Genomic DNA, 15,498 nt, shown 5'->3' on the forward strand with positions numbered 1-15,498 from the left:
CGGGGACCTGTACACCTTAGCCACCAGAGTAACTAAGAGTAGACTTCAAATAGTCCACACGAATCATTTCATTGCCACGAAAACTATTGTCAATAAGTCCCACCCCCTAAGTTATTTACCACATCCCTATAGTCAGTTTTCAATACGGAAATGGAAAATATTTTATCAGAACAGTTAATGGTTGCATCCGTTTATTGCAAAACGTTCCTCGTTTTTTTATTTGTTATTCGGCCCACAGAGAACTACCGTATGCATTTGTCGGACCCATCGCTACCAGTGTATCTCCGCCTTTTCGCACAACTGTGGTTCGTTTGGGTCGATAGAGCCTCTCTCCATTTCTCTCCCACTCCCTGTCCGCCACTGTACTCTCCCTCCTGTTCTCCCCTTTCCCCCTCCGTCCACTGCGCGTGTGACGCTGGTGGGGGTAGGAGTATCCGAGCAAGATGGGGAATCGCGAGTTCTGTCAGTGGCCTCTCGGACACGGTAGCGTCAGCTTGCGGGTCGCGGGTGTTCGTGCACCATTTTTTTTTCCCTCCCGTGCGCCGAAATTTCACGCGTATCGTGTGCAGTTGACTCGTTCCTCGAGCGTCGTCGTTGCACCCGGATCGTTCCTCCTCGTGCGTCCCTCGGGACGATCTTAAGGTAACGTGTTCGATACCCGATGCATGCAGCGCCCACACGACAGACAAGTGATGTTTTTCCCGTATTTTCGTCTTATTTTTTCCCCTTTCTGTGACAACGAGGAACACACACCGCGACACAAAGTATCGCGCGAAATACGACGGTCGGTTAGGGTGGGTTCTCCAAATGGGGTGGGTAGGGGGGTTGAATCGAAAGAAGGATTCCATTGTAAGGAAAGGTCAGAGGGAAACATGGAATGCGTGTGTTTCACAGTCAAAACAACCGTCGATTGTTCTGTCCAGAGTACGCGAGACGACGTACGCCGGGGGTGGGAAGCTTTGTGGATTGTTTCGTTACACCGGAAGTTCGGAGTGTTCGGCTGAATCTCGTTGTAAAAGTTCTATTAATCGATCGAGAAACTCGGGGAGATTCGGTCGAGGCTTAAGGCTCCCGTTGTTTGCGTCTGAGAACCTTTTTCTTTTCTTTGTCGCGTTTATTAAATATTTATCTGGACGGTAACGGTTCGTATTCTTATTCCATCTTGTTTTTATAAAGTATTTCCGCCTCGACTCAACGACAGGATGTTTCTTTACGGAAGCTGTATTTCGACGGGGGAGGAAAAGATTACGAAACGGACGCGAACGCACTAACGAAACCGATAGCGTTTAGAAAATGTCTGACATAATTATTCTTTATCGCGTTATCCACGTAAATTAAGGTCGTTAACGAAAGCTATTTTTCACCAGGATTATCGTTGTTTGTTATTAATCTTGCCCTATTTGTTGTCCCGTTTGGGATCTTGGGATGACTTTTCCATTTTTCATACGTTTAACAATTCTTCTGTGACGTATGTGTCAGCCTCGGAATAATATATCGAAAGCCATGAACGTTGCAAGATATTCGACGACGTCGGTCATTATTAAACGTCAGACCGCTCGTACGATAACGCATTTCCGTTTGATATACGTGTAAATAACTTTTCACTCGATCCGATATACAAATTATTATGTACGTTCGATGAATTTGAGATATCACCCTCGAGAGCTTCAAAGTTTACCAAATTTAAATGCTTCTTGCAACTAGAAATTGCGTATGCAAACGCTACCACGTCCTGAAATAAGAATTTACGAAAAGAAGACTCTATCGAAGAATATTTATTAATTTTCATACGTTAATACAAGTAACAATACTTTCTCCATATCGCTTAATAATTTTACGCTGTTTTCTAAAGCGAGGAACGCGAAGGAAAATTCTATTACTTTCTTTACTTTTTCTTTGCGCCATTATCACGCGGTAAAAAGGTGAGCTAGCTTCCTGCAAATTTAATTTCTCCATGGAAGAATTATGTTGCCGAGGATATAATATAAATCTCGTTTGTTTCAGAGATCGTTTAACAATTCATTCAAGCTTTATACAATAAAAGTAAAAGTTTCAATTATGAAATGAAATATTTCACGATATAGAAATTTCGAGGTACATATTGGTCCATCCTTTGCGGCAGTACAACCATAGTCGTTTGAACCGACAGTGCCCCGCGCAGTCATTTTTCTTGTCAGTCAATGATACTTGATGCTAACGAAACGGTCGAGTATTGAATTTTCCAATAGCAGCCTGTGCAAATTGAACTCTACTTCATATCCGCTAATTGGTCGTGTTTGTGTCGCGCAAAGTAGCTTTCGAGGAGTAAGTAAAAAATTGTCGCAAGAAATTAACGGTCGAGATCGTTTGTTGCGGGAAATCATTGACGGAAAATAAACAGAAGCGAGAGAAAGAAACGCTACGCGAAGGCACAAATAGTCGTGACGAGGTAAAGAGTACCAACGACGATTGTTTTCTTTGCGGAATCATTTTTCCGCGTTCAAACATACGGGATTATATTTTACGCAGCACACGACGGTTCAGTGTAAAAAAAAGAAAACGCTCCATTTGACTCGAGCCTTGTGCTTGCTGTCCACTAGAGAGTTTTTATCCTTGAGAGTCGCTATCGAGAATAATGCATGGTGCGCCTACTCGAGAGTTTTACTCTTGAGAATCAGTGTCGAAAATAAGAGCCTCTTTCACACGAGCAATCGGAAGAGCCTTCAACCATTGCTATTAGCTCCCAGTAGCCTATCTGGAAGAGGTCAAATTGGAAGTGGCTGATGAAAAGTTGCGAAAAAAATTTCAGATTTCGAGGATTCCAGAATCTCCATTGCCAGAAATAGAAGCACAGTCGAACCTTGGTAAACTCGAACCTCTGTACGACTCTTTGAACCTTTGTGTGGGCTCTACAAACTTCTGTGAGTCCGAAAGGCTCTATGCGGTTTTCAAAAATCTCTATACAGTTCTTAAGAGCCTCTATACAATACTCGAAAATTTCTATACAAGTCGGAAGCCTCTATAAGTTCTCTAGAGCCTCTATACAATACTCGAAAACTTGTATACTACTCTAGAAAATTTCTATATACTTCGAAAGCCTCTATAAGTTCTCTAGAGCCTCTATACAATACTCGAAAACCTCTATACTATTCTAGAAAATTTCTATATACTTTGAAAGCCTCTATAAGTTCTCTAGAACCTCTATACAATACTCAAAAACCTCTATACTATTCTAGAAAATTTCTATATACTCTGAAAGCCTCTATACAACTCGAAACCTCTATAAAACTACAATTTTGTTAATTCTCCTCTGTCCAAAAACTTTTATACACTTCTCGAACAACTTTAATACGATCCAAAAGCTTTTATATAATTCTCGAAGATCTGTACATGACTCGAAAGCCTCTATACAGTTCTCAAAACTCTCTATAGAACTCGAGATCTCTACAAACCTATAATTTTGTTAATTCTTTAATTTCGTTCAAAAGCTCTTATACAATTCTCGAAGATCTATATGTAACTCGAAAGTCTATAGAATTTGAAAGCCTGTATACAACTCGAAACCTCTATAAAATTACAATTTTGTTAATTCTCCTCTCTCCAAAAACTTTTATACACTTCTCGAACAACCTTAATATGATTCAAAAGCTCTTATACAATTCTCGAAGATCTGTACATGACTCGAAAGCCTCTATACAGTTCTCAAAACTCTCTATAGAACTCGAGATCTCTACAAACTTATAATTTTGTTAATTCTTTAATTTCGTTCAAAAGCTCTTATACAATTCTCGAAGATCTATATGTGACTCGAAAGTCTATAGAATTTGAAAGCCTGTATACAACTCGAAACCTCTATAAAATTACAATTTTGTTAATTCTCCTCTGTCCAAAAACTTTTATACACTTCTTGAACAACTTTAATATGATCCAAAAGCTTTTATATAATTCTCGAAGATCTGTACATGACTCGAAAGCCTCCATACAGTTCTCAAAACCCTCTATAGAACTCCAAATCTCTACAAACCTATAATTTTGTTAATTCTTTAATTTCGTTCAAAAGCTCTTATACAATTCTCGAAGATCTATATGTGACTCGAAAGTCTATAGAATTTGAAAGCCTGTATACAACTCGAAACCTCTATAAAACTACAATTTTGTTAATTCTCCACTGTCCAAAAACTTCTATACACTTCTCGAACAACCTTAATATGATTCAAAAACTCTTATACAATTCTCGAAGATCTATATGTGACTCGAAAGTCAGTACAATTTGAAAGCCTCTATACAATGAAGACCTCTGTAAGTCGAAATATGAACTTCGACCCGAATTATTTGGTCGTATCTCGAACTCTGTCAGAGATGTAGCTTTTCCAAGTTCGAAGACGAATCGAATTCGGCTGGAAACGATCCACGGATTGAATCGAATTTTCTGGATCGCTCGCGCCACGACCGAACAAAGAGTCTGTTCCAGTGTTTATTCGGTCTGGGTGATTTCGAGCAGAACAGCACCAGCGTGGCAATTATTCGAACAGCGCACGGGGGTTAATTAACGAGCGTTGTTTCTTTGTCGCGGCGATACATGGTCGACCATCGGCGCCTTTACCTGGGTGCACTCGCGTGCGGATCATCGCCAGACGAAGACGAGCAATAAAGCCGCGATTCGCGGGCGAGTGTTCACCGTGAAAGTGGGAGCGATCACCCCGTATCGACCTGTAGGTTTTAATGCTCCTCGATGTGCAATAAGCGACAGCCAGAAGTGCATGGCTCGTTAATTTATTCCCTCGAATTTCGACTCGGTTATACCGACGACGGAATTAAAACCGAGGGCCGGGAAACAACCTTCCGCTCGGAAGAGGGTAATTTTCCTCAAACCGTGAATGAATTTAGAACCTTGCTCGCGCTTCCCCGGGACCACATTTACATTCTAGTTTTGTCCAATTAGAAAATCTCGTTTCGAAAACCGTGCATAGATTTCGGGTGGAATACCGTCTTGCTCGCTGAACCTTGACCTTTTGGTCTGCTTCTGTGCAATGCAACGTATGTTTTATGAGGTTGCTAGACAAAGTAAATATACAGTTAGGGTCCATAATCCAGGTATTTCGTTATCAACCTGCCCCCAAAATTCATTCTAAATATTTCGAAGTAAGTCTTGAACGAAAAGAAACATGGATTCTGCTTCGATATATTCTGACAAACGTTTCTGAAGGGAATCGATGCACAGTACCATGTAACGTCCAATCTCTTTGGCAATTTAAATGGACCTATACGACCCACGACAGTTAAATGCCAATGGAGGAGGTTAAAGCAATATCGAAGACGAGTCTTTTACAATCTCGTAGCGAAGTATAATCGATTGGGCTCGTTACATCACAGTAATTCCATATTTTTTTTTTATAATTATTGGCCCCGTGGAACGCACGAAAAAGCAATTTTAAGTTCCATTCTCGTTCGTCCAACCATAAACGCATAGACGCGTTTCGACTTCCGGTTGGATGCGCAAGGCGATGATTTTTTTCGTGCTTTTATTAACCCCGTTTATGCCAGATTCACCGAACTCGTGTCCCTTTTAACGAACCACTCAAACGACGTAATTTTTCTGATTTTCGATAGAATATGCGGGCGATTATTTATGTACCTCTTCGTGCTTCTAATTGAAACGCCCCTGACAAGAGGCAACCCGACGTTCGCGTGAGTCGTAACTTCGTGCTCGTTAAGGCGCAAATTCGTACTGCGATTCAAGGCCCCTAAGCATATTGTACCGTATAAAAATACATTTTCTAGATTCAACTGGTGGGAATTAGCAGAATCAATATCCCTCTGTTTTAAAAAAAAAGCAACTTTCCCTACTTGTTTGTCCAAAGGTTGATATTTCATAAATTAATACCCAAATTCAAGGTACGAATCCACTGGCTAGGACAGCGATTTTCCTAATAACCGTCGGAAGAAATTTCGACAGTCTATCAACCGGAAACTATTAAGAAACCTTAGAATTTTTCAAAGTTACTAAACCCCTTAATTTCCATACTTATTTGTCGAAAGGGTCGTATTTCAGCATCCCGGTTGGCTCCTCCGGGTTCCTCTTAATCTGTACTCGTGTATCTGTCGCGTTCTATAGGTGTCTGACAGCTCGCAGAGGCCAGCCTCTTAGAATTTAATATCTCGTTTCGCTGTAAACGGCTTCGTAGGAAGCTTCTTCATTCACGCTAACGGCTTCTCCCGGCGATCGATTTCCCTTCCTTGGCCAGCGTTTTTCATCTTGTCGTTCGCCTTGCGCGCGGATCCATTGTCCGCCCCCCAAACAATCCCCTCCGCGCTTTGTATCCCATTAGGGGGTCACGAGAACTATCTCGCCGCGATTCCACCCGGTTCGCGCCTCCGTCGCGTTCCTGCTAATCGATCGAACGCGAAAAGATCGCCCCGCGGGGGAGGGGGACGAGCGTCGAGCGTTTCGCGCGACCCAAGAATCCTTTCATACGCGGGCAAACTGGATACAACGGGGTCAAAGACACGCCGTTACGAGAACAAAAGATTCCGGAAGCGTTCTCGCGTCTCGAACGAGGGGAGATAAATTTTGGTCCCACGGGATAGCATTTTGTCCAAAGCTTGCTATTTATTTATCTACCTGACACGCTTCTAAAGCCCCGGTGCTCTCGCAACGTCGAGCGTGACTCTGATTCTGGCACGTGAGAATCACGGACCAGCGACCAGATTCAATTATCGTTAGATTTTTTTTATCGAGTCACGTAACTGTTGTTCGAAAAATGTTATTTGAAATCTGTCCAACCTTACCATTTATTAGGATAACCTCGGTTTATCAGTCACCTCGGAATAAATTACGTCCATCGATGCGACAGCGTCTACCAGACCAGAGTGTTGCTTGTTTCCTGTCAGACGATGATTGAATTTATCCGATACGACTATGGGGGCTGCTCGAGTAGGTCGTAGTAGATTTGGGTCACGCGTATATTCACCAACGAGTTTTGTCTGTCGCGGAGACTCTGGAGCTGGCCCTGACGATCGTACTTTTAATTAACCCACATTTAATTCCAATTTTATTTTAATAACAGTTTTCGATGAGGATCCTTCGACAGATTCCATCGAATCTGGCTGATTGTAATTGAAACGCGGGATAGTACGAAAGAAGGAGCATGGAATTACCGGAACCACGGTCTAGGAAATACGCTGGAAAACAGAAACGATGGTTGTTCATCGTCAAGATTTCCGCGAACGCTTCAGCCGATCGCTAAACGAATTATAACCGAGGTATCCTTTTGCCCGCTGATTCGCTCGAGAAATTAACAGAGTTAAAAACGGAATCGAGCAGATTACCGATGACGAGTGTTCTATAAACGTCTGCCCGTGGCATCTAGAAATATTCACCGGAGCGGCATTATTTATTCCTTTGTGCCGTTTCGCTGAAGCCACGGACGAATTGGTCCGTCCTCGAATAAACGAAACACGCCAAAAAGGATTCCGACCTACCCAAGGACGCTTTTACTCTTGGTAATTAACGAAGTCGTAATTAATATTTAGTCTGTGGATTCTGGCCGCGGAGGACCGCTTTTATAACAAAAATTTATCGCTATGAAGACGCTTCTCGCTTCATTATTCAGCGCCTAACGTTTTTAATTTACAGGTCATAGTTTCGGAACACTAGACTTTCGTTTCCATAATTGCTTCTCTGACTACCGTCGACTAGTGTGATTTTAATTATACAGGGTGTTCGACCAGTCCTGGGAAAAATTTTAATGGAAGATTTTAGAGGCTAAAATAAGACGAAAATCAAGAATATCAAATTGTTGATTGAGACTTCGCTAAAAAGTTATTAAAAAATTTCAAATCGTTCTGCAAAAATTATTTTCGATTGCAGGGGTCAATTTCAATCATTTCTGGTCAATAGACATACCCTCGAAATTCTAACCATTTTCGAGAAAAAAATTCATTACTGAAAATATAATATCTGACCACAACTGTCTGTTACACTGAAAAGTGAAGTTTCAAATCATTCTGAAAAAATTATTTTCGGTTGCGAGGGTCAATTTCAATCATTTCTGGTCAATAGACATACCCTCGAAATTCTAACCATTTTCGAGAAAAAAATTCATTACTGAAAATATAATATCTGACCACAACTGTCTGTTACACTGAAAAGTGAAAAGTTTCAAATCATTCTGAAAAAATTATTTTCGGTTGCGAGGGTCAATTTCAATCATTTTTGGCCAATATACATACCCCCAAAATCCTACGTACTTTCGAGAAAAAAATTCTTTACCGAAAATATACTGTGTGGAAATGTTTCTATAACTCCTTAACGACGCCTCAATTAACAAATTAGTATCCTTGATTTTCGTCTTATTTTAGGCTCTAGAATCTCCTATTAAAATTTTTTCAAGGGGTGGCTGAACATCCTGTATCTATTCGTTAGGTAAATTCTGTGAATATTGTTCTAAACGCGTGTCTTAAATCAAAGAAGCATCGTTCGAGATATCTTGCCTCGAAGTTGCACCTTTCCAAAGTTTCACGGTTCCTCCCACTTCCAGTTCGCTAGTTGGCAATTGTTCTCTGTCAAAACTTTGTCGAGGCAAATATATCTACTCGACAAAGACCTGGGCGCCATTTTATAAAAGCACAGTTGAACTATAGTTCAACGCTGCGCTTTATTTGCAGCATTACCCTTTGCAATAATTGCTTACGTACCTTTGCTATTTCCTTCACAAACAATTCGAGATCAACCGATGCAAATGGCCGACTTCGCCCGCGAAATGATCGCGATTTATGCTAGCGTGATTTATGTTTCTTCGAACGTAACCGTTCGTCGCGCAATTTCTCGCAGAAATTCTCGAAGGTGCAGCGTGATTTACGAGCCGCTAGAATTTGATCGCTTATTTAGAGGGTTTTCGAGGTTGGGTTATCGTTGTTTCGGGACGAAAAGCTTTGATCTGACGTTTCTACGTTTGCAGCTTGAATTATATCGAACGTTTAAAACCCCTTTGCTATCTTCAAATTACACCGTTCTCCATAAACACACGAATCGCCGAAAAATACAGATATCAAAAAGTACGCTTATCGATGGAAATTTCGCACGAATAATTTCATTTCACGAGACCGCGAACGAACAGTGCTAAATCATAGAGAACAGATGTTTATTCGCGTAGGACGAGTCCCACTGGTTCTGTCGTTTGATTAATTGAAGCCAAGAGCTTTTATACGAACGATTGACGGATTAATTCACGGAAATTTTAGTCGAGAGAATTTATACAGCCAAAGAAGTTCCAATGCTGAATATTACTTTTTTTACGTGGCTTAATTATACGCAAATACAAGTTTTGAAACTAACCCATCGGTATCTACACTTCGCGACAGAATAATAGCGCTACAGACGATGCTGTCAACACACATTACGGTCGCTTGTAGTTCTCTAAGTTTGTAACACACAGCCTACACACGTAATCGATGTTTATTAATCCATAACTCTATATTTCTTCCTGCTTCTATTCTGGTCGATTGTTGAACTTCACCTACGTTTTATTTTTCTTTACATTTCTATCGATTAGTCTTCTACGATACTCTCTTTCCTATGAGCGAACTGTTATTGATTAGTAAAATTGCTAGTTAGGAATGAAACGCACTCAGTTTGCCCTTTAATTGATTATTGATCGTTAGAGTCTAGGGAATAGCAAAACTTTTTTAACACTCCTTTATACTATATTTACTCGGTTCCCTGGTTGGAAACGAAACATATTTTCCAGTATACCGTAACTATCGATCGTCTACATTTCACGACATGTCATTGATCGGTAAATTAATCGACGACACATTTTTTGGTCATTGATCTATCGCACTATTTTGCTCGCTCTTTAGAAACAATACATTACCAAGCTTGCTAGTTGGAAATGAAACATAGTTCCTCTACATTTCATCGATCGCTAATCGAATCAACAGCAACACATTTTTATCGTTTAACCGTCGCACGATTATCCTGTTAACTGTTCGAATTACCTAATTGATCAACCCATGCATACACACGAACACACCTGATATGATAGTTGGATTATTTAAGCGCACGATCGTCTTTTAAGAAGGTTCGAAGACGTTGGAAATTATGATTAAACTTTCCAGAGCTTCCAAGCAGCGTGAGTTGTCGAGTGTTCTTCGAGGGTTTATCGGGGGTTAAGAAAACACGCGTTACCAGGAAAAAGTAACGTTCCAGAGGAATTGTATCAATATCGACTACGATTAATATTATTTCAAGCATTAGCGGTAATATTCTTGCGTCTCTAATTATCTTTCGAAGAGGTTCTGAAATATCGTAACTAAATATTTTTCTACAATTCTGTGTCCACTCGACGACTCGGAAACTCTGTAAAGTCCAATGATAATTTCTAATGAAATTATCAATGCTACGTGTCGTAGCAAAATCTTTATTTTAAAGATGGTTTCTTAGGTAAAGCACGTAACGTTTGCCTTAGGCGTAGTATCATAATATAATTCACACTGCTGTACGGGTTCATTTGCTTCACAAATCTCGCAAACAAGTCGAAGAAACGAGTTTAACTTATTTCTCGCGAGTTCTAGCAAATAACTTCCGTATTGGAGGATAATTGCTGCAAACACAGCGTTTAAACGCATTGAATCTTCTTTAAAGATGATCGTCCACCCATTTAACACTAGATTTACGGACTGAGCCAACTTGACTCATTTAGAATTTTGTTGCTATATATATAAAAAATTTGAATATTATTTTTTAATAAGATATGTTGGTTTTTAATTCCTTAATGAATTATACATAAATATGAATTCCTCCCCTCGACTTACCCCCTCATTTCGTATTATCGAATGTGGTATTCCTATTTTTTACGGTTGTGAGCCAATTTGACTCGTAAAATGATTTAACAGATAATTGTTTCAAACACATAAAATTTATGATTTACGTGAAGAAAGTTCTTATCAGAATTCTAAAAGCACCTAATGTCAATTTATTAGTTAGCTGAGGCCAGAAAAAGCTCTTTCATAATTCCGATTTATACATCACGCGTAAACAGAGCATTTTCAGTGAACTAATATAATTTTATAAGATCAATTTTTTGTCAAATAATTTGGTATTGATATTTATTTTACATCTAATTATGTAAGGTTGCCATCGTTGGAAAAAATTGGAAATAGTTTCTTTAGCTAAAAATGTTTTCAATGAAATTTTTAATAATAAATCTTTCATTTAAATTGATTTGGAGCTATTTTTTTTTGCAAACAATTTGAATTTCGTTGTATGAGTCAAAATGGCTCACTTCAGTAAAAATAGGTATACAGGGTGTTCGGCCACTTTAGGGAAAAATTATAATGAGAGATTCTAGAGGCCAAAATAAGACGAAAATCAAGAATATAAATTTCTTTACTGAGGCTTCGTTAAAAAGTTATTAACAATTAAATTCAAAAATTTCAAATCGTTCTGAAAAAATTATTTTTAGTTGGAGGGGTCAATTACAATCATTTTTGGTGAATAGACATACCCCCGAAATCCTACGCACTTTCGAGAAAAAAATTCTAGTAGGTGGACAAATTTTTCGACAAAATTAAAAGATTTCAAATCGTTCTGAAAAAAATATTGTTAGCTGTGGGGGTCAATTACAATCATTTTTGGTGAATAGACATATCCCCGAAATCCTATGCACTTTCGAGAAAAAAATTCTAATAGGTGGACAAATTTTTCGACAAAATTAAAAGATTTCAAATCGTTCTGAAAAAAATATTGTTTGCTGTGGGGGTCAATTACAATCATTTTTGGTGAATAGACATACCCCCGAAATCCTACGCACTTTCGAGAAAAAAATTCTAATAGGTGGACAAATTTTTCGACAAAATTAAAAAATTTCAAATCGTTCTGGAAAAATTATATTTGGATGCGGGGGTTAATTACAATAATTTTTGGTCATTACACATATCCCTGAAATCCTACGCATTTTCGAGAAAAAAATTCCTTACCGAAAATCTAATGTGAGGCCTGAAATGCATATCTTTAAAACGTCATAACTTCTGAACGGATTGGACGATTTTAATGTTTAAAAAAGCAAACTAGGCGTATTTTGATGGAGAATATGTACAAATTGCAAAAATATTGGAAAAGTTGCTCCTTGACCCCGTAAAATGAGAAAAACCCCATAAAAATGGTCCAATTTTCAGTCATAACTCCTACAATTGTGAATATATTTCAATGAAACTTTTTTCTGAAGTAGAGCTCATCGGTACCTACAGAAAAGTATTAGACAACTTTTCTGTAGGGCGTCAAACAGAATTACTAAAAATGAAAAATGAATTTTTAAGAAAAATCGACAGGGGGTAGGTGCCTAAATTTTTCGACGAAAAAAAAAAATTTCGAATCGTTCTAAAAAAATTATTTCTAGGTTCTGGGGTCAATTACAATCATTTTTGGTGAATACACATACCCTCAAAATTCTACCCACTTTCTAGAAAAAAATTCAGTACTGGCGGAACTTTAAACATTAATAAATTTTTAACGAAGCCTCCATCAACAAATTGGTATTCTTGATTTTCGTCTTATTTTGGCCTCTAGAATCCCCCATTAAAATTTTTCTCAGGTGAGGCCGAACACCCTGTATAATCAACATTCGTAAATCTAGTGTTACATAAGCCACTTATTTTGTGCTTGTTAATTTAAAAAAAAAAAAGAATGTATGTAAAAATCGTCACGCATTCTCATGATTGTTTCATCTATATCACGGCAGCTCTCATCGCCTCGCCCACGAATCACAAAACGCAGGAGAGAAATGGCCCAGCCGACGATGCGTTGACGGGATCACCAGTATCATCGTTGAAGGATTCCACAGCCGGTGGATCCCACGAAAATTCGGAATATGCGGCCGCTGGTCGACGGTCGTTAGGGTTCATTAATCCCCCGACGAAATCATGCTATCGGCATGCGGCAGACTGGCGTACTTCAAGAAGAGATTAAAGGCTCGCGAGCTGGAGCTTCGAAAAACAATCCGCGCGTACGGTGGATAAGATGAGCAAGAGCGTCGAGCTACTCGCTGGGTCGGAGGACAGTGAACAGATAGCAGCGGGTGAGTGCCCTAACGACGAAGGAAAACCTTCCACGAGTACTCTAATTGGCCGGTAATTGGCTAATTCAGGGACGGGGAAATCCCTGTGGCCCACCACGCGTGGCCTCTCCAGACGTTGCACGCAATTATTTCATATGTTATACATACGTTCTCGCGCGATATCCCCTCGAATTTATTTCATCTGTGCTTGAAAACGAGCCTCGATCATTCTAAACATTTTCGACGAAAGTAAATCTTGCCTTGCATGGAGAAATTACCGTTGTAACGAGACGTGTGAAAAACTTGGTCCTCGAATGGTGTAAAGTCGCGAAAGAAGATTGTCCTGAGTCGCCAATTTATTTTTTGCCGGATCGAGTGAATTCACGTTGATTGAAGGCGGTCGAAAGTTCCGCGGCGTATCGGGCCCGTTTAACGCTGGAAACGTTTCTGCTCGTTAAGCAAAACGCCTAAACCGGTAATTCCATCCCGATCAGATCCCAGCAATATGACCGCGGGCCTCCCCGTTGGATCGTAATTCGCGACGAGATTAACGGGTAACCCGTAGGAACAAGCGGGATTATATCGAGGCTAACTTGGACCCTTGTTAGTTCACTTTGCTACCGGAATCCTCGACCAGAACGTGACATTAACCCGTTCGAGGGAGCGCTCTGTCGCTTTAATCGATTCGCTCTGTTTCGAATTCCTTAAACTGAAGTCCTCCGGTTTTAATTTCTCGTCGAATAATTCGAAGCAAGTTCTTTCTGACCAGTTGCGCGACAACGAACAGATTACGAAGTCCAATTTATCGAAATCCGCGATAGGATTTCGAGCAAACGACTAGATTGCATTTATTTGTTACGCATCGGTCATTGTTCGTCCACGAGCTACAAAATGCAATTTAGATTTCCATAACGCCGTCAGCCATCAACGCGTTACGCCGTTCTCGTTTAATCCCCCAACCATAGATCTATGTATAATGTGTTTCTCTTGTATTCTTCCATCCTGCGAGCCCATTTCCCTACAAAGAAACCTCCCCTGCCCCGTACAGCGATACCCTTTTACCCGGACTATCGAGTGTCTCTAATTCCTACGTTATTTCCAATTTATCTTCGCCTTTGTGGCGGTCGCGGTTCTACAGTCACCCGTGATGCTAAATATCCCCGTTTATGGCAATATTTTTAGATCGAATCACCGGTTGTCCCCACATTTCTAAAACAAGAATAATTGGAACCGGAAATATAGAAAATTACTGTACTTTCGGTCGGTACCAAACCGTTTTAAACTCCGAGTTTAAAGAACTTCGCTCTTAATCCTTTCGTAAACACGCGTCGTGCACGCGTCGCGTATATATTCCGGAAGTAAGACCTAGATTTACATAGCAATTTCCTAAATCCGTATATAGGCACGTGAGTTTTAACTCCGTATATGCAACAGCATTGTTAAACGTCCTACTTTCGCGGCAAAGTTTCTGGAACACTTTTGCCGATTATTCAGGATCGATGAAAGAATCGCGTCGTCCTAAATTCGCGTCCGCGGAATGTTATTAATAATGGTGGATCATGTTGTGCGTAACGGGACGTACTTTTCGCGCCTTTTACGCGCTATAAACGCCCGCGCAGATATAATGAAACGTGAACGTATCGGGTTCGTTGCACAATATCGTTGCATAAACCACTCTCTTATTATCAGTAATTACATACCTTCCTGAACGTGGTTGTAATGACCTCGTTGAAGGGATGAAAGGCTCGGGTGGCTTTCTCGCGTTCGTAGAAATCGATCCCCGCGGCTAACGATATTCTCTGTACATTCTGAATATAGGTACAGACTGGTCAGTTTCCTCGACGTAAGGTCAAAGATCCTGCGGATGAATCCGACGAATAATCTTCTTACCTTTTATCCGTTTCGTCGCTTTGATCGTCGGAACTTCGTCCAGACTCTATCGAGCTTATTGGACTACGTCGGACCTAAGTTCATCCGATCATACACGACGTAATTACGTCTTATCAGACTTAGCCGCACTTCGTTGGAATATATTGGACTTAATCAGATTTAACCCGTCGACACTGGATTCCGTCTTCCGCGGAAAATATATCTGCTTCTAAACGCGATTCGATCGCGTTGGTTTCCGTGGGTTTAAGTTCGAACTAGGAAGGACCAGTGGTTCGTACAGGGTTTAAAATTTCATATCCATTTCCGCGTTGGGCTCTGTGACATTTATGGGGACCAGTTTAAATGCCATCGAAGTCACTTGGCACATTCCGGCTGGGCGGAGTTTCATTTCGCTCTGCTGTAACCTTATTGGACTCTATAACATTATATCGGGTCTGAGAATAGGCCATTGGAGTACGTTCGACCTAATCAAATACGATCAGAAATAATTAGACCCCATTGGTCTATATTGGGCTTCGCGAGATTATTCGGAAAGTTATCTTATAGGGTCATTAGATTTCATTCAATCTCTCAA

At 40.2% G+C, this 15,498-nt stretch overlaps 1 protein-coding gene across 3 annotated transcripts in view; it reads left to right on the forward strand.

The window, feature by feature from the left end:
* The first annotated feature begins 479 nt into the window (after positions 1-479).
* The window catches only part of Mctp (multiple C2 domain and transmembrane region protein), a 39,077-nt gene continuing 24,058 nt past the window's right edge, over positions 480-15,498 (forward strand). For 2 of the 3 annotated variants that reach the window (XM_076767566.1, XM_076767569.1), the window contains exons 1-2: positions 480-642; positions 12,720-13,055. In XM_076767566.1, coding sequence (XP_076623681.1) covers positions 12,998-13,055 — 58 coding nt within the window. In that variant the 5' untranslated portion in view covers positions 480-642; positions 12,720-12,997. Of the gene's footprint in view, positions 643-6,791; positions 7,483-12,719; positions 13,056-15,498 lie in introns of those variants that run through there. The other variant, XM_076767567.1, reaches the window with a different exon arrangement.

Source organism: Colletes latitarsis, chromosome 6, assembly GCF_051014445.1.
Source record: "Colletes latitarsis isolate SP2378_abdomen chromosome 6, iyColLati1, whole genome shotgun sequence".
NCBI lineage: Eukaryota > Metazoa > Arthropoda > Insecta > Hymenoptera > Colletidae > Colletes > Colletes latitarsis.